At 38.9% G+C, this 20,105-nt stretch overlaps 1 protein-coding gene across 2 annotated transcripts in view; it reads right to left on the bottom strand.

Annotated features, from left to right (window-relative positions):
* The window catches only part of LOC149258646 (uncharacterized), a 147,240-nt gene that overhangs the window by 123,475 nt on the left and 3,660 nt on the right, over positions 1-20,105 (bottom strand). For both annotated transcript variants that reach the window (XM_089415635.1, XM_089415638.1), the window contains exons 5-7: positions 19,074-19,205; positions 18,835-18,951; positions 18,348-18,440 (exon numbers count right to left, since the gene is read on the bottom strand). In XM_089415635.1, the coding sequence (XP_089271761.1) occupies positions 18,348-18,440; positions 18,835-18,951; positions 19,074-19,205 (342 nt within the window). The remainder of the gene's footprint in view (positions 1-18,347; positions 18,441-18,834; positions 18,952-19,073; positions 19,206-20,105) is intronic.

Here is a 20,105-nt window from a genome sequence, read left to right as displayed (position 1 = left end):
GGGAGATGTGGAATGCAATTGTAAATCTGTCCCAAAATCCTACAGAAAATAGGAAATTGATTCTTAGAGAAATGTTGAAGACCACTAAAATGCTCAAGGGTGAAGACATGGTTTCCTATTGTTAAATTTGGCAACTAAGGCCAAACTTCACCTTGGACAGCGCATATGATGCAGTTGATATTTTTATTGGATTCCTCTCTCGAAAGGTGTAGAAGATTGATTTAAGATCATCTCATTCTGACATGTACAAATGGAATTATGAATTTATTTTGATAATGGACAAATTGTCAAGGTCGGCCAGCGATCTAATTTGCACCCTCAAGCCCACAACGTTGCATATAAATACAAGGAGCCTCCTCCTCATTTTGTCATCTCAACTCACATTCATTCTTCTCTCTCCTTCATTGATTGGGTACGAATTTCAGAGGCAGCTCTCCACATGTGCGAAGAAGAACTGTACTTTTATGTTTGAGTCGTTGACCAGCATTGACCGAAATTGCAGGTGGTTGTTTTGACTTGCGTTGACCTGTTTTGACTACAGTTTTGTGTGGGGGATCTCTGTTTGGGTAGGCCGCATTTCTGTGCACAGAAATCGAGGTTGTTTGACCAGCGTTGACTGCAGAAGGGTTTGCTCCAGCATTGAATTTTGTTGACTAGATTTGATTGGACTTTTTCAAACTGTTTTTGGGTTGATTTGACTAGCTGTTGGAGGATAAGTTGATCGAGTTTGACCAAGTTGTTTTGGAGGTCAAAATCTACCCTGTTGACCAGCATTGACTTTCTAGTTAGGGCATTCTGTTACTGCTATTTGACTGGTCATATTTCACTTTGATTAGGCAAGTGAAAATTGTATATTGTCCTCTCTCTCTCTCTCTCTACTAAACTTTTGAAGAATTATAAAAATGGATCAAGGGTTTCCCCATATAAGGGTTTGTCTGTGGCTGGTGCTATATCTTGTGTCCTCTTGCATTGGCTTGTCTTCTACTGTTATTGTTTATGTTCTATCTGCATTTCACTATCATGTTGATGTGATTGCTAAACTGGATATTGATATTGGGCTAATAAGAAAATTGAAATAAAATTGCTCTTAAGCATAATAGAACATACCATTGTTATCTAAAATTAACATGGTATCAGAGTTGAGGTGAAGACAAAGTCCAAGCAAGAGTGAGAAGAGCAATCACTAAGAGGAGCAATCACTGATCAAGGAGAAGATTCAATGGCCTCCACATCCTACTTCAACTCTGATGATAAGCTTCATGATAAGTCTAATTATCATGCATGGAAGATGTCTCTTGATTTTACTTTAGAAGAGCAAGATGTTATGGATTATGTGCAAGGAAAGATTTCGGAACCTCCTTCAAATGCATCGGTTGCTGCTAATACAAAGTACAAGAAAGGTGAAGTCAAAGCCAAGAAGATCACCAGGGATTCTATTCATAAGCATTTATTTGCGTACATCTCCGATTTGAACTCATCAAAGGAGATATATGACAGATTGGTTGGAATGTTCAAATCTAGCAATGCAAACCAAGTTCTTTTCCTCAAGAACAAACTGAAGGATATAAAGAAGGGAAGAAATGAAGATATTCAATCCTAATTGAGATCAAAAATGATCTTCTTTCGATTGGAGAAGCTATTGCTAATAGGGAGCTTACTCTCATTGCCCTTGTAGGACTCCCTCGTGAATGGCACGTGTTCAACACCACTATTCTTAACAACGACAGGATTCCAGGTTTTGAAGAACTGTTGACTAGATGTTCTCAAGAAGAAACAAGGATGATGAAACTAGATATGCCTTCAAATAAGAATGATCATAGTGCATTCTCCGCTCATGCTAAAAAGAAGAACAAAGCAGGCTCAAAGAAGCAATGTCAAGGAAGGTCAGGTTTCAAAATGGAAGGAAGGGAAGATGCTTCATTTGCAACAAGTTTGGCCACTATGCTAGGGAGTGTCCTAATAGAAGGAATACACCTCATGATGATGACAACCACAATAACAACAATTTCAGGGGCAACAACAATCAAAGGAATGGTAGATTCAACAACCGAGGAAAAAGGAATGTTCCCGCTCCTCATTAAGGAAATGGTTGCCCTCCCAAGAGATCAAGAAACACCAGGTATGATGAACCTAATGTTGTTGTTAACAAGCAAAAGTAATTTTATCTTATATATGCCCTCTCCATTGCATCTCCTCCAAACACTAGGAAATTAGTTGATTGATAGTGGTGCCTCGAGCCACTTCACTGGGTATAAGGAAGGTCTTTCAAATATGATTGAAAGGGATACAAATTTGGAAATTATCCTTGGAGACAATGCCACCTATCCCATGAAGGGAGTTGGGAATGTTACTCTTCAATTGAATCAAGGTAACACCATTCATCCACAAGAAGTACTATATGTACCTGATCTAAAGAAGACCCTAGTATCTATCTCAGCAATGGAGGACAAAGGATTCAAGGTGGCAATCATCGATGGAAAGGTACATGTGTGAAATAAAAATTTCAAAGATGCATTTACACTTGGATTCAGGGTTGATAGTCTATATCAAGTTGGAGGAAGTCTATTGGGAGCTATGTCTTGCGACACATCACTTCAATCCGAATTATGGCACCGGAGGTTTGCTCATCTACATTATAAAGCTCTACCCGATGTGAGGAAGATGGTGACAGGTATGCCCGAATTTAAAGTAGAACATGAAGGTGTTTGTCAGGGGTGTGCTGAAGGAAAGCATACAAGGGGACCATTCCCCTCACGTAATAGCAGGACTACTGACATATTGCAATTGGTTTAGTCTGATCTAGCTGGTATGATGCCCGTGAACTCATTAGGAGCGTATTTATAAAATGTTATCTTTATGGATGATTTCTCTCGCAAGACTTGGATATATTTCTTGAAGAAGAAGGGCAAGGTATTCTCATGGTTCTGTTCTTTCAAAGCTTTTGTCGAAAATCAAACTGAGAAGAAGATCAAAATATTGAGAACCGATAATAGAACCGAATATGAATCAAATGAGTTCAATAATTATTGTAGAGAAGCTAGCATTAAGAGGGAGACTATTACCGCATATACTCTTGAAGCAAAATGGTGTTGCTAAAAGGAAGAACCGTTCTATCATAGAAGCCACTTGTGCCATGCTTCATGATCAAAGCCTTCCGAAGTTCTTATGGGACGAAGCTGTAAACACCGCAGTGTATGTTCAAAATAGATGCCCTCATCAAGCGTTGGACTCCAAAACTCCCGAAGAAGTTTTCACCAGTAAGAAACCTGATGTTTCTCACTTTAGAATTTTTGGTAGTCCCGTATATTTTCATGTGCCGAAAGAAAAAGAGAAGCAAATTGGATGCTTCAGGGAAGAAAGAAACATTTGTGGGCTACAATGATGTCACCTTCGATGAGGATGATGCCCTTGGGAAGATTAGTAACCTTCATCTTCCAAGGAAGGACAAAGAAGCAGATTCAAGAAAGCAGGGAGAACCGCAAGATGAGCCGATGCCCGATGTTGAAGAACCAATGGATCCCATTAATCCACCCCCTCATGAGCTGTCCTCCTCAAAAATGAGACCCTCATGGCTTAGGGAGACTCTCGAAGATGCCAAGGGACATGTTGCACCTAGGGGGATATTTCGTGAAAGCAAGAAGCCAAATAGGTACCAAGGGTACTTAACTACGATGAGCATCATTGTTCAATCTAAGTCTTGCACATTCGAAGAAGCTGCAAAGCACCAAGTTTGGAAGGATGCAATGAATAAAGAGTATGAGCCAATTATGAAGAATGATGTCTGGGATGTGGTCCCTAGACCCAAGGACAAATCTGTTGTCACCTCGAAATGGCGCTACAATATTAAGCATGGAGCTGATGGAAGTGCTGAAAAGTTCAAGGCCATATTTGTTGCTCGAGGCTTCTCTCAAAAGGAAGGTGTAGATTATGATGAGACATTTGCACCAGTTGCCCGCTACACCACCATCTGTTCGATTATATCCCTTGTTGCTTCGCAAGGATGGAATCTACACCAGATGGATGTCAAGACTGCCTTCTTGCATGGTTCACTTAAGGAGGAAGTCTATGTAAAACAACCTGAGGGGTTCGAAGTTCAAGATCATCAGACACATTTATGTAGGTTGAAGAAAGCCCTCTATGGGTTGAAGCAAGCCCCCCGGGCTTGGTATGAGAGGATCAATAGCTATCTAATGAGGCTAAGATTTACAAGAAGTGAAGTTGATTCGAACCTTTACTTTAAGGTTGAGAATGATAGAACTCTCATCTTGGTACTCTATGTGGACGATCTCTTTCTGATAGGTACAGACCCTCTTATTCATCAATGTAAGAGGAAGTTGGCTTCCGAATTTGAAATGAAGGACCTAGGACTGATGCATTATTTCCTAGGGCTAGAGGTCTGGCAAAAGCGAGGTGAGATTTTCCTTTCTCAATGAAAATATATTGTGAAGCTACTTGAAAGATTTGGGATGGTGGATTGCAACTCCGTGACTACTCCGATGGAACTTAATTTCAAGAAGTTATGCAAAAGTGTTGTTGGGCCCGATTTGGGAAATCCTTCTAAGTATCGTCAACTCGTGGGGGCCCTGATGTTCTTGGTGAACCCCTGTTCGAACATCATATGTTTTGCAATGAATACATTGAGTCAGTTTATGGTCGAGCCTCATCACATACATTGGATTGCTGCCAAGAATCTCTTGAGATGTCTTCGAGACATGATTACTTATGGACTGAGATACACCGCCAGGAATGTGATGTTCCATGGTTACTCTTTTATACAGACTGGGTTGGCAGTGTGGTGGATCGTAAAAGCACATCTATATGTTGCTTCTCTCTAGATTCTGCTTCAATATCATGGATGAGCAAGAAGCAGAAGTCAGTTGCCTTAAGCACCGTTGAGGCTGAATACATTGCTGCTAGTATGGCCTCCTGTGAAGCTGTTTGGTTGAGGAAGCTCTTTAGTGAGTTGTTTGGACATGTGTTGGATACCACCGTGATCTTCTGCGACAACCAGAGTGGGATTCGTCTTTCTGAGAATCCTGTGTTTCATGACTGCTCCAAGCATATTGATATCAAGTACCACTTTATCTAGGATATGGTACAACGGGGAGTAATAAGGCTCCAACACATTGGGACAGATGATTAGATCGTCGATATTCTTACAAAGCCCCTGGGGAAGGTCAAATTCTTAACTTTCCATGAACAACTTGGAGTCGTGGAGAGACCCTCTTATGAGGGTCCCGTATGAGATGGATGTTGAGCTCTAGGAGCTCCAGGGGGCTTGGGGTACTTCTTGGAGCGATGAGCGACCATAGGGTGAGTGGTTCACCTTCCCCTAATGGTGCGCAATGTACAGGGTGAGTGGTTCACCTTCCCCTGTGATACCCCATGTTGAGATATGCATAGGATGAGTGGTTCACCTTCTCCTATGGCATATGAGCAGGATGAGTGGTTCACCTTCTCTTGCCGGCACATCCTACCCATGAAGTTTGGGGTTCATGGGAAGTACTTCTCATCTGGCCAATGAGTAGGGAAATGAGGATAGGGACCATAGTACTACCGATGGACACATCGTGTACTATCGTACTCCCTATGCTAGGATGTTAATATTGATCTGGGATCAATGGAAACTAACTTCGGGTAAGTTAAGAGTGGTATGACACACTCTCTATTATTGGAGACTGACTTCAGGTCAGTGGAGAATGGTATGATACATTCTCGATCATTTCTTCTTTCTTCATGGTTCAACAGAGCAGAAACAGGGATGGTACAAATTGTCAGATAGTTTGGCAGGTGAAGTTCTCCCTAGTTGAGGGAGTGTTAAATTTGGCAACTAGGGTCAAACTTCACCTTGGACAGCTCATATGATGCAATTGATATTTTTATTAGACTCCTCTCTACGAGAGGTGTAAGATTGATCTAAAGATCATCTCATTCTGACATGTACAAATGGAATTATGAATTTATTTTGATTATGGACAAATTGTCAAGGTAGGCCAGCCATCTAATTTGCACCCTCAAGCCCACAATGTTGCATATAAATACAAGGAGCCTCCTTCTCATTTTGTCATCTCGTCTCACACTCATTCTTCTCTCTCCTTCATTGATTGGGTACGAATTTCAAAGGCATCTCTCCACACGTGCGAAGAAGGACTGTACTTTTTTGTTCCCGTCGTTGACCAGCGTTGACCAAAATTGCAAGAGGTTGTTTTGACTTGTGTTGACCTGTTTTGACTGCAGTTTTGTGTGGGGGATCTTTGTTTGGGTAGACCACATTTCTTAGCACAAAAATTGAGGTCGTTTGACCATTGTTTGACTAACGTTGACTGCAGAAGGGTTTGCTACAGCATTGACTTCATGACCAGATTTCACTGGACTTTTTCAGGTTGTTTTTGGGCTGATTTGACTAGTTGTTGGAGGACGAATTGATCGAGTTTGACCAAGTTGTTTTGTAGGTCAAAATCTGCCCTGTTGACCAGCATTGACTTTCCAGTTAGGGCTTTCTGTTACTGTTGTTTGACTAGTCAAATTTCACTTTGATTGGGCAAGTGAAAATTGTATATTGTACTCTCTCTCTGCTGAACTTTTGAAGAATTATAAGAAGAATTGATCAAGGGTTTCCCCACGTTGGGGTTTGTCCCTGGCTTATGCCATATCTTATGTCCTCTTGTCTTGGCTTATCTTCCATCGTTATTGTTTATGTTCTATTTGCATTTTATTATCATGTTGATGTGATTGCTAAACTGGATATTGATATTGGGCTAACAAGAAAATTGAAGTAAAATTGCTCTTAAGCATAGAACATACCATTGTTATCTAAAATTAGTACCTATCTTACCAAAATTCGACTTGCCAGGGATGGATTAGTTGCGGTAGGAGATAAGCCAAGAGATGACAAGTTGGTGCGAGTGGCCTTGAATGGGTTTTCTAGATGTCTTTGTCCAACTTATCAATCGACAAGACCATGTTACCGAGTTGGGATCGCATATGGCGCAATTTCACTAAGGAGGAGCTTAGACTTAGCTTGGCCAGTAGCAGTAGAAGCAACAATGGCAAAACTCCAAAGGATGATAAGGAACAGGAAAATGTAGCCCTAGCAGGAAAATGGAAGGCAAAGAAGGGTCCAGCAAGGGATCATACCCAAAAGGAGAAAAAAAAAAGAAAAAAATACTTGAGTAAAATCAAGTGCTTTGGTTACGGTCAACTAGGACACTATGTCAGCCAATGTCCACACCAGAAGAAGAGAGAAAAGAAATGGAAGTAGATAACAGCTTCAGAGGACAATGACAATTTGTCTTCAAGGTTAGAGGACAAATTCACTCTCATAGCTTGCCTCTCTAGCTCTACATCCACAGGTGTCCGATAAATCAATAGTGGAGCATCAGCACATATGACGGGAGTTAGAGAATATTTTCCCAGTCATAAGGAAGAGGATATGGACTTCCAGATCCAGATGGGAAACAAGACTAAGTGTACTTCAGTTGGGAGAGGAACCATCAACACTCAAGGGGTGTCAAGCAAGACTGCAAGAGTACCACTGTAATAGATGTTCTACATGTGCTAGGTTTAGGCATGAACCTAATTTCAATTTTTGCACTTTAGGACAAGGGTTACGCTGCCTATTTTGTTGGGAAGAAGATGTACATTAAAGTTTTAAACACCAAAGTTGGAAGAGGGTCAAACAAATTGGGGTTCGAAGCATACTCCAAAGGCACTAAAGGCATTGATCAGCAGCAGCAATAGTAAAGACATGGGAGATCTATGGCATAAGAGGATGGGGTGTCTACAACATGGAGCACTCAAGTTGCTCAGAGAGACCATGACAGGAGTTCCACAGTTAAGCATGGAACATGACGATGTGTGCAAAGGGTGCATGCTTGGGAAGTTCGCAAAAGCAGTATTCCCAAGGATGTGCTTCAATTGATACACTCAGATATATTTGGCCCATTATCTACAAAATCTATCAGGGGTTATGAGTATTTTGTAATCTTTACCGATGACTTCTCCAGGAAAACTTGGATCTATTCCTTGAAGACAAAGGATGAGGTCTTCAATCACATTCAAGAGTTTAAGGCTCTTGTGGTGAACATGACAGGAAGGAAGATCAAGGTGTTTCGGACAAACAATGGATGTGAGTACACAAATAAGGCCTTCACGGGGTTTTGTGCAAAGGAGGACATCAGAAGAGAGTGGACAGCTCCATACAACCCACAACAAAATGGGTTCGTAGAGAGAAAGAACAAAGATAGTTGGGGTAGTGAGGGCAATGTTATATGACCAAGACAGGCCTAGACTTCTCTAGTCAAAAGCATGTAGCATAGCAATGTACATTCAAAACAAGGTTCCTCAAAGAACATCGAGGACGATGACACCAGAAGTGCCTTTTACGGGAAAGAAACTAGAGGTTGGACATTTCAACATGTGCATTCAAAACAAGGTTCCTCAAAGAACATCGAGGAAGATGACACCAGAAGAGGCTTTTACGGGAAAGAAACTAGAGGTTGGACATTTCAAAATCTTTCGCAATATAGCTTATTATCACATGTCAGATGACAAATGCACCAAGTTGGATCACTCTACAAAGAAGGGTTATCTTGTTGGATATAGCGAAAGATCCAAGGCATACATGATCTACATTCCTAGTAGTAGGAAGATCATCGTGAGACAGGATGTTAAATTCCAGGAGAAGAAAGCCTTCAAAAAATATCGTCAGTTGCCAGCAGATGATCAAAGTGGGCCAGCTAAAGCTCCAAGGGTTTAGCAGCAATCGCAGAGACAATAGAGCACAAGGTGCAAGTGGTCTAATGAGTTCACAACAGATGGCGCAACAGGGGTAGGATGAAGAGCATGAAGCTCCAACCACCAACAGAAGAAGAAACAAGGAGGTGCTTCAGACATTGAAGGATGTGCAGGAGTTTGTGGGAGCTCCTAGGTCGAGCACCAAAGAGCGCAAACAGTCAGATAGGTATAAGGTGTTGGTGACAGACGTCATTAACAAACTCTTCCAACTATCATGAGGCTGCATAGCATCAGGTGTGGCAAGATGCAATGGTGGAGGAGTATAACTCCATCATGCTCAATGATGTATGGGAGGTTGTGCCTAGACTAGTGGACAAGTCAGTAGTTGGCTCTCAATGGATCTACAAGATCAAGTATGTTGCAAATGGCAGCGTGGAGAAATATAAGGCTAGGTTCGTGGCCAAGGGTTATGCACAAAGGGAAAACATAGACTATGAGGAGATGTTTGCTCCAGTGGCCAAGTACGCTACTATAGGTTGTGCCTAAACTAGTGGACAAGTCTATAGTTGGCTCTTAATGGATCTACAAGATCAAGTATGTTGCCAATGGCAGCGTGGAGAAATATAAGGCTAGGTTCGTCGCCAAGGGTTATGCACAAAGGGAAAACATAGACTATGAGGAGACATTTGCTCCAATGGCCAAGTACACTACTACCAAGGTCATGATCTCATTAGCAGCACAAATGGGATGGTCAATTCATCAGATGGACGTGAAGACAACTTTTCTGAAGATGGGTGATGGAAGAAGAGTTGTATATCAAACAACCATAAGGATTTGAGACACATGAGAGGGATACTCATGTGCAAGTTGAAGAGGGTGTTATACGAACTCAAGCAAGCTCCTAGGGTATGGTATCGCCATATCGACAGTTGCTTGCAGCAGATGGGCTTCGTGAAAAGCGAGGCAGATTCTAAACTCTACTATTTGATGGTAGGAGGTGAACCACTCATTCTTGTACTATATGTGGATGATCTATTTTTGACAGGGTCATCAGAGCTCATAGAGGATTGCAAGAGGGACTTGGCAATTGAGATCGAGATGAAGGATTTGGGACTAATGCATTACTTCCTAGGACTAGAGGTATGGCAAACAAATGGGGAAATCTTCCTTGGTAAAGGGAGATATACTATGGAGATTCTGAAGAGGTTCAGGATGCAGGACTGTAGATCCATGTCCACGCCTATGATTACCAATTGGAGGAAGATAGATGCATCAAAGGATGCAACAGTGGACCTAAAATTGTATAGGCAGCTCAACAAATCTCTTATGTATCTCGTCAACACAAGGCCAGACATTTGTTTTGCAGTCAACACTCAGTCAGTTCATGGTGGAGCCAAAGAGAGTAAATTGGACAACAGCAAGACATGTGTTATGTCATCTACGATGTATAATCAAGTATGGGTTAAGATATGCTCGAGGTGATTGTGTCAGCTTGATGGGATATACAGATGCAAACAGAGCAGGTAGTTCAGTGGATCGAAAAAGCACCTTAGGGTGTTGCTTCAGCATTGGATCAGGGGTTGTCTCTTGGTGCAGCGGGAAGCAAAAGTCTGTGGCACTAAGTTCTACAGAGACAAAATACATGGCAGCAAGCACAACCACATGTGAAACTATTTAGCTTTGGAAGCTACTAGTGGGACTGCTTGGTCAGCAGTTGGATTGGTGTGATAATCAGAGTTGCACCAAGCTCTCTGAGAATCCAGTGTTCCATGATAGGTTGAAGCATATCGACATCCAATACCACTTCATCATAGATTGTGTACAACGTGGATCAATTCGGCTATAGTATGTTCCCACAAATCAGCAGGTTGTAGATGTTCTGAAAAAGGCCTTAGGTAATGCAAAGTTTGTATACTTCAAGGATAAGTTGGGAGTAGTGGAGAACACCTCCCTCACTAAGAGGGAGTGTTAGTGTTTTAGTTTGTTGGTGTCAATAAGGCTAAGGAACACAAGAGGATAATTATCCCCAATACCCCAAAAGAAATTCTAAGGAAAATGCTTTAATTGGATTAATTAGCCAATCATTAAATATTTCCCAAATCTAAGTTAGGAAAATTGGTTAATTAAATCAGATTAACTGAGGTAAATCGATTTTGCTCTAGAGACTTCCAAAAAAGTCATTTGATAGGGTCAAGATGATCTTAGCCATCGATTGTGGTTAAATTGTGGTCGTTGATTGTTCAACGAGAGATAAGAGCAAATTGATGGGGGACTTTTGGAGACACAACACAGTTCGAATTACCTAGTTGTAGTGAAAGCAAGGGCGCAGTTTGAGCAAGGCAGACACCAACAAAAGGGTTTCAATAAAGAAGATGAGGAGAGAATTCCGAGCACAAATTCTCCATAGATATTCCAACCTTCCGGGAGAAGGAAGGAGACCGAATTATTCTCCAAGAGGGAGGTCGATTCAACTAATGTGCATTGCTAGTTTACCCAGTGCGAGTTGCAAAGGCTACAACTTGATTTCCAATGCCAGAGATAGCTATTGGAGGAGATGCAAGTGGCTTCAGAGTGTTGTTGGAGGCAGTGTATTTGTCGAAACATATTTCTGAATGCTGAGAAAATTTCCAGAGCAGGTCATTTTCCAGTTGCTAGTGCCAGTGGTGTGGGAGATGCTGAATTGTTTTTGCAGAAGGGCACTTTGTATTTCCAATTTGATTTTGCTAGTGAGAGTGGAGAAAAATATATGTCAAAGCTTTGAAATGAGAGCCATGTAGATTGTAATTCTCAACTTTTGTTGACGATTAATAATAAAACCCTCATTTGCAGAACTTTTCAAGGACAATTTGTCCAAACATATTGGTGTTCATTATTTCATGTGTGTCTATTGACGATTAATAATAAAACTCTCATCTGCAGAACTTTCCAAGGACAATTTGTCCAAAAATATTGGTGTTCATTATTTCGTGTGTGTGTGCATTATTTCTCAGTTAATGTTATTATTTATGAAAATTGCAATGTGATTTATTCGTTACTTGTAATTTTTGTAAGACAAATAATCTACAATCGATAGAAGAATATATTCCAGTAATTGCAATTAAGAAAATTTCACAATAACCAATGCCATGATCCATGACATGGATTTGCCCTTACGTGTTTGACTAGAGGTATGAACAACAGTGGACGTTGTATTAATAAACAAACATTAACAACTCAACACAAATACTCTATACAAGGGTGACACTTACAACTAACCAAACTAGATAAGAGATATAACATTGTGCAAATATTTTATAGTCATTGAGAACAATTTATTTTCGACATTTTGTTTTGCTTTTTCATAATATTTATTATGTTTTGCAACACAATGATCTACATTCTAAACCAATGTCCTCACAAGTTATTAAAGGACAAGACACAAAAGATGCATCCCATGTTCGTTACTCCAAGAAAAAAAAAATAGACCCTATTTTGGTGGGTGGACATACCCATGGTTTTGTGCATGGATTTTGCACATGGTTTTGGGCATGATGATTTCTTGCCCATGGTATTTTGTAGATCCGATCAAGGAAACTACGGTTATGTTCTAATCCATGCTTAATGGATTGGGGTTTATGAATGCTTTGGCATGTATATATATGTATTGTAACATTGAAAGGAACATAATGAAAAATCAATCTAGTAGTCCTGATTTTGGGATCCAGGGGAAAATCTCTGTGTATTTGTTTTATATTCTCGTCATTGTTTATATCTATTTTTTAGAATTCGTCTGTAGGTAAAAGATTGTCATCCCAAGGAAGGTGAAAAGATTATTGTCCCAAATATTGATCCAAAACAAAGAGAAACATTAGATTCAGATTAGAAAGGTTATAATGAAGAAACAAAGGCCCCACTACCATCTAGTTTAGCAAGGAAGCCAAGATGACTTACCCAAACTTTGTATCATGTACATGAACAAGTGGGAGTGCTAAAATCTACTTTTTGGGTGATTCATCCACTTAAAAGTGCCCAACTTATGTTGCATTAATGTCTTCTAACATTGATATATAGAGCCTTCCAAATAGAGCCTTCCAACTTTATGCAAACAGTTGCTAAGTAAGTTATGTGGAATGCATGACTAAGGAGTACAACTCCATTGTTCCAAAGATAGATTAGGCAATCTATGACAAATTCCAAATAGTTGGTCAAGGTTAAGCATGCAATTAATGGGAGAAAGAGATGTAAAAGGCTAGATTTGTAGCTAGAGGAATCTCTCAAAAGGGAGGCTAGAGTTGGCTCATGTTGCAAGGTTTCTATCAAATCGTCATGTCTATCACATCATGATTTGTTTGTCCTTTATACTACATGGATGTAAAGATTGGTTTTCTGAGGGGTGTATTAGAAAAGGAAATGTACATAGATCAACCAAGGTGTTTTGAGGGAGCATGGGCACAAGACCCAAGTTTGTAAGTTCAAGAAGACCCTCTATCAGCTAAAACAAGGACCACATGCATGTACTCAATGATTGATAAGTACCTATTGAATTTGGTCTTCGCTAAGACTTGTGCAAATTCTAATATTTATTATCTAAGTCACATGACACGAGGACACAAGACACGCAGGACACGTAATATGAGTATTTGACACGACATGACAACCTCAAAAACAGGACATGGGGGACACATTATATATATATACACACACACACACACAAGACACGAAGGACACGTAATACGAGTATTTGACATGACATGACGACCTCAAAAACAGGACATGGGAGACAAATTATATATATATTTGAAAAACATTGAAATATAGTGCCTAATCCATATTTTTTAGAAATTAGAATATCTACTGATATGAATCATGATGATATATATTTACTAATTTAGTATTTATAATTTTACAATTTTAGAACTATTTAGTTTATTAATTCACTATATCAAGGATGTTCACAATTCAATGTTTTTTATTCATATTATTAACAATTGTTCAAGCACATAAAAAACAAGAAATTTCGAAATATCATGATTGATAAAATAAAACTAGAAATTTAGACAAAATTTAGATATTAAAACCATAAATTGTAGATTTTTCATTAAGTCGTCAAAATCAAAATGTATTACATGGATACCGAGGGAATGCCACTAGAAAATACAAAATAGGTAGGAATATCATAGATTGTCAATGGTACTGGTCATGACTCATTAATAACTACTCTACAATAGTCTAGGTCCTCCATGTAATAATCACCATCACTACCACTGCCATCTGACTTTGCTCGATCCTCCTCCTCTATGCCCAATCCAAGATCTCCTGCTGCATTTGTTGGTGTGGAGGATGACCCCTCAAGAGACTCATCATCAAAAGTGACTAGCTCTAGCACTGGGTCATTAAGATCCATGTTGGCTAACGCCTCACAAACAGACACAAAATTGACAGAAAAATGTAAAAAAATCAAGAGGCAATGCTTTTTACTTTGGGATTTAGAGGGACATGTGTCCTAAAACCAAGACATAATAGGGCATGTGTCTGACACAGCCCAAACACATGTCTTGATTTTAGGACATGTTGAAAAAGGTGTCAGACATGTTTTATGCGTCATTTCATGTCCAAAACGCAAAATACAGGACACGAGGCCCCTAAGGACATGTCTTGTGACTTAGTTTATTATTTGTATGATAAATCTAATCTGCTTTTATGTTAGATGATTTGATTCATACAAGGATTTGATTCTTTAGCCTACAAGCATCATTCTTTTACACAAGTAATTAAGTTGGGCATCATTCTTTTCTACAAGCAATTAAGCATATAGGCACTATATCATTGCTGTTCTCTTATTCTATGGTTGTGTATTCTATTTATGGCACCTCTTTTGGGCAGTGCTGGCACATTTGTTTAGTGTTATCTTCTCCTTTACTTTATCAGGTTTTTGGTTCCATTCCTCTCATTCTATTGTGATCTCAACAAGGTCTCAAAGCAGGTATAAACCTTTCTCTCGCTATTTCACTGTCAGTGAGAGTTTTCTTTTCAGCTGTTCACGCTGGTCAACATTGTGATCAGAATTTGGGATACAGAAGAATCTCTAAATCAAGGAGTTTTGGGTTGTTTTTCATGCTGTTATCGTGGTCTGAAAAAATACGCTTTGTTTCAGATTGTTTGGGTTGTTTTGGACATCTTTATTAGTGATCTTTTCTATAAATTGATGCGTCCAGCATTATGGCTTCCTCGGTGATTTTTATTTCAGAAATCCTAAGCAGCAAATCCAAGGCTATTGGCTGGTGGCATCACCATTATTTGTGATTCATGAGCATCCAACCAGGATTTTAGATCAGTAGATTTTTGCTAATTTATTTCAGGAGATTTTCCAGCCACAGTTTTTGGAGACTTTTGTCTATAATGGCATTCACCCCAAGGGCTGTGAAACTATGGTTCCAGATCTCTTTTACTCTACAAGTGATCCAAAGATTATTGTCTAGAGGCATCGCCCTAAAGGCTGCAGATCTAGAGTTTCATGATCAGACAGATCTAGAATTTCATGATCAGATGTTAGGGTTTACTAGGATTAACACTTCTTCACAGTTCATGTCAGCAATGTGATCTGAAAACTATTAGCTAGTGGCATCATATCTTATGGTGTAGATTCTAGAATTAGGGTCCTCTTGGATCATCCTTTTGTAGTAATATTTCTCTAAGGGTTGTGCTACCTTAAATACAAAAACAATACACTGCATATTTATTGGAAGAGTTGCCAATATTTCCTTTTTGGTCATTATAAGAGATCCCTTGAAGATTTGTGGAGCCTTCTTCTTTGTTGAACCTAATGCCCTGTGAGTATCTTATAAGAAACTCTATACTCTATATGCAATGGTTGTCATGTGGAGAGCTGTGTCTTCAAGTCTTGCTTTACTGGTCTTCAAGGGATTGAAGAGCTTGTAGACAGTAGGAGTGACAGTTTGTGATAGGGACCTTCTAGATGACACTGCTTACATAGTTTACAATGCACATATAGTTGTGCATTCTATAGAGAGTTGTGTCTTCAAATCTCACTTGACTTGTCTTCAACAGATTGAAGAGATTGCAGGGGTTACAAATTGTTACAGGCTTCTAAATGATAATGCTCACATAGTTTACAGTGCACATCTAGTCGTGCACTTTGCATGTGGATATTATCTATTGTGCCAAACCATTGTTCATGAGTTTTGCAATTCAGGTTTTTTTATCTAGTACATGGGCTCATATTCTGATATCTTGTCTCTATGTGATCCTTCCACTACATATGCTGTATTTGATGGAGTTTCTATTCACAGTCCAATATGATCATTTCCACTACCTCTTTCTAAGAATTCTTCTACAAATGATTGTCAACATATCATAGTGGATATTTCTCTATTATAAATTGATGTACCTTCTATGGAGACTTCTTCACCACTAGTGAACATATGGCAATGCCTTTTTCCTACTAGGCCTTACATGTTCCAAGATCACAATTTTGGCTCCTTGCATTGTCCATAATTTAAATCTTGTTTTAGAGGAGCTTGAAGCTAGAGCTCCATGGATTAAGGAGTTCACAAGGTAAGCTAGGGGCATTATAAAATTCATAACGAAACACTGCCACTACCAACCAATATATCAAGAATACTATAGATAAGAGTTGTTGAAGTCATTGAGACAAGATATTCCTCAAACTTCATCACGATGCACTACCTTGAAAAGGTTAAATCTTAATATCCTATGTGATCAAAGGACAATATCATTGCCTATATAGAGAATCCAAAGGATCCCTCTCTACCTTCTTCCCATATCCTGACCATAGATGCCTAGCCCTCTTCATCAAGGAGATACTTAGAAACAAATCTCAGATTCTACATACCCCGTTTCACTCGGGGCGATTCAAACAATTAAATCATACTTTCAAGTCGATCCCACTGATAAGAGCAACAAGCGACGAGCCAAGTTTCAAGGTATTTCAAGTAGTCGAGCAATGAGACCTCAGGTCTTCCCTCAAAACCCCCCCTTTGGGAGGCCAACTAGTACCCTCAAGACCATTGCAGAGATGTTGAAAAGCACATTATTTCACTCGCACCTAAAGCGTCAGAAGGTTTAGTACCAAATTTTATCAGATCTGTTAATGACGAACTGTCCAGTGGAATATCCATGGCTGGCAGTTGACAAATCATGTCCAGAGCTTCTTTCCTTTGGCCTTGGATAGAGAACCAGCGCCACCATTTTGCAAAGCTTGTGAGGTCAATCTTTGCTCAGAAAGGGTAGCATTTCAACACTCCATTGTCCACTTTGGCACATACTTGAATCTGAAATTTTATCATGAAGACTTCATTTGCCCAGAGCAATGGAGGGGCCAATTGAGTGAAAATAACCTTCATGAGTATAGCTTCTTTGCAAACTACAAACCAAAGGTGAGAGAAGAAATTGCTAGTTTTGTTGTTGGATTGGATGAATATATAAGCTTTGGATGAGGAGGACCCCAAAGATTTCCCATTATACAAATAGTGTACACCTGCAAAACCTTGCAACTCATAATCTCTCGCAAGTGGCAATATCTCCATCAGCAGAAACAAAAAGGAACTACTAGAGCACCTCTGGCTTCATTCATCCCATGAAATGTTGCAGGTTGGATCCCAAAAGGCCAAGGACCTTGTCTATGTGCATTTGAACCTATGCCTCGTGTCTCACAGGGGCGAATAATATACAAGAGGACCTCATGAAGAGTGGGATGCAGATATTTCTCTTACTTGCACCTCTCCCTTACTGCTCTAATTATTGACAATCATGAAACTAGAAGCACTTCTTCCATTCTAAAAAGTGTGGAAAAAATCGGGATTAAATCCCCAAAATGCGATTTTTTTGGCTGGCCGATTAAATCGGCCGATTTTTTGCCGATTTTTTCCCAGTTGAAAAAATCAGGATTAAATTGGGACTTTTTCCAAAAAATCGTGAATGAGGTAGTTTCTTTAATGATTTTTTAATTTTTTCTTTTTAAATCGGGATTTTATTGAAAAATGAATATTTTTTGTATTTTTTTAATTTTACCGACTTTTTGCCGACTTTTTCAAAAAACTCCCGACTTTAACGTTTCAACTTCTGGACCCTTGCCGATTTAATCCCCACTTCGACTTTTTCCACATTGCTAAAAACCACTATTAAACATGCATCTTGTTCTAATTTTGTTGATGAAGATGAAGATGAGATGAATAAAGTAGTAATTCGGATATATTTTTATTTTTGGAAAATATAGCTTTATATATAAAGACTGATTTTGGGTATACAGCCTCCTTTAGAAAGGTTGTTTTTGGATATTGCATAATGTAATCATGCATGAGAGTTAATATACACATGGGTTTCATACTAAATTGTCATTTATGTGTATAATCCCTATTTTCTTGCACGATACTATATTATTTAAAAAATACATGTCTATTTTTTTAAATATTTAGATTTTTCTGCATTTTTTATATACCATATTTCCAAATTTTGGGAGGTCGGATTTCTACAGCATACCCAATTCAAAAGCTCATGCCTGTTTCCATGTTTTGTGCAACTTAGAGAAAACAAATAAAAATTTAAATGTTTTCAGCGTTAAAATTCAAATAAGTTGAATGATTGAGCTGCACCTCATTACTATTTAGTGTCATGAAGTAGAAATGCTTTTGCCCTCGCCGTGCATACTCTTGTTGACGTGCATTGTGTTCCTTCATATCTAAGACCTGCATCACCAAGAAGAACATTGTCAAGATTTGAAGCTTGTTATCTTCTAATTCAAATATAATATGAATCAATACATAAAACTATTTTGCAGATCTAAAACCTGCACATCAACAGGAGAAATATTGTCAAGATGTGAAGCTTGTCACCTTCTAAGTAAAACAAATATGATATGAAGAGATGGATGAAACAATTTTGCATTTGTGAAGGGCTACATGCTTTTATGCCAAGAAAACTAACCATCCATCGTCAGAATATATTAATGTTGTCATAAAATAAAATTGCTGAATGAAAATATAACTCTTAACAAATTTAGAACGATGCCTTGCAAAATTAAAAATAGTTTAGCTCTAATTATTCAGAGAAGACTACATTGGAATCCAAAAGAACATATACCTCTCCAACGTATTCTATGATAAAAGTCCCACGTGGAATATCCTCCAAAACCTGCAAACCAAAGCCTTTCTTCCCACAACGTAACCACCCAACATTTGCATATGACCTCTTTTGAAACTGCAAAAGACATACTACGGACATTGAATTCACATAATTTTATGAACATGTATCCCTCAGGAATAAAGTTGGAATGTAGAAAGTCCTTAAACACGCGATTAACTTGGGAAAAATCACATTACCCGCTGATTAGAACACTTTTCTCCACAAGGACATGTACCAGGAATACATTCAATATTCAATAAACGGTTCAAGCATCCATCCCCACAACCGAGTCTGCCATCTTCAGGAGGCTTGCACTGACAGACCAATATCTACCAAAAATATACAAACTATATCATATTAGAATTGATGCATCATCGCAGACAATTTATTATCCACATTTTTCAATTTAACGAAATCGGATTGACCTCAATCCATCAGGAGAAAAGAAAATAAACAAACAAGTTAAGAAGGCAATGAATTCACAGAAATTCATGAGGAGGTGAAAAATAAAAAAGGCAAAATGAGGAAACAAACAACATGTAAGAATATATCGAAAAATGAAAAGACAAAAGCAGGCACCGATATACCTATACTAGACAGCAAACAGTTCCATTGAACATTGAAAATGGTCCACATAAAGGTGGTGGCGGGAAGTGGGAATTTGACTTGACTGAGAAATACTTTGCTTCTGTTTACATCCAGATTGATCACAAATATATATAACAAAACAGCGAGGCAATCCCTTAGAAATTAAGATATTTCCATCACGCAACAATTCTGTAAACCAAGTCCATAATTATTGGTATGCCTCAAATATTAAGAGTCTCAGATTAAAGGAAAGAATCCAACCATCTCTATCACTATTAGTGACTCCGGCAGACAGACTGCACAGAGAGAGAAATAATCTGACATATGATGTCTAAAGGTAGACAGTTATAGCATCAGTTTTGAGTCTAAACTGGCCACAGAAAGCCACTAAGAAACAAATCAAAACAAAAAAATAAATAAATAAATAAAAAATATCAGTAAATGTTATCTGAATTTATGTCAATTGGGTTTATCTCAGGTGGTTGGAAGAATGATTGTGATCCTCCTCACCCAGGTTCAATTCCTGCAAATGATATGATGATCTGATGTATTGGCTTCAAGCCTCATTGTTGAGAATGAATAGTCCCTCAAGGACGAGAACATGTATATTTCTCATATGGAATATAAAAGTATTTTCCACG

The sequence above is a fragment of the Pinus tabuliformis genome, chromosome 6, assembly GCF_031772625.1.
Source record: "Pinus tabuliformis cultivar Carrire ecotype Pingquan chromosome 6, CPIR1, whole genome shotgun sequence".
In the NCBI taxonomy this organism is placed as follows: domain Eukaryota; kingdom Viridiplantae; phylum Streptophyta; class Pinopsida; order Pinales; family Pinaceae; genus Pinus; species Pinus tabuliformis.
Note: the sequence above shows the minus strand (reverse complement) of the source record. Positions and strands in the feature narration are given on the sequence as shown.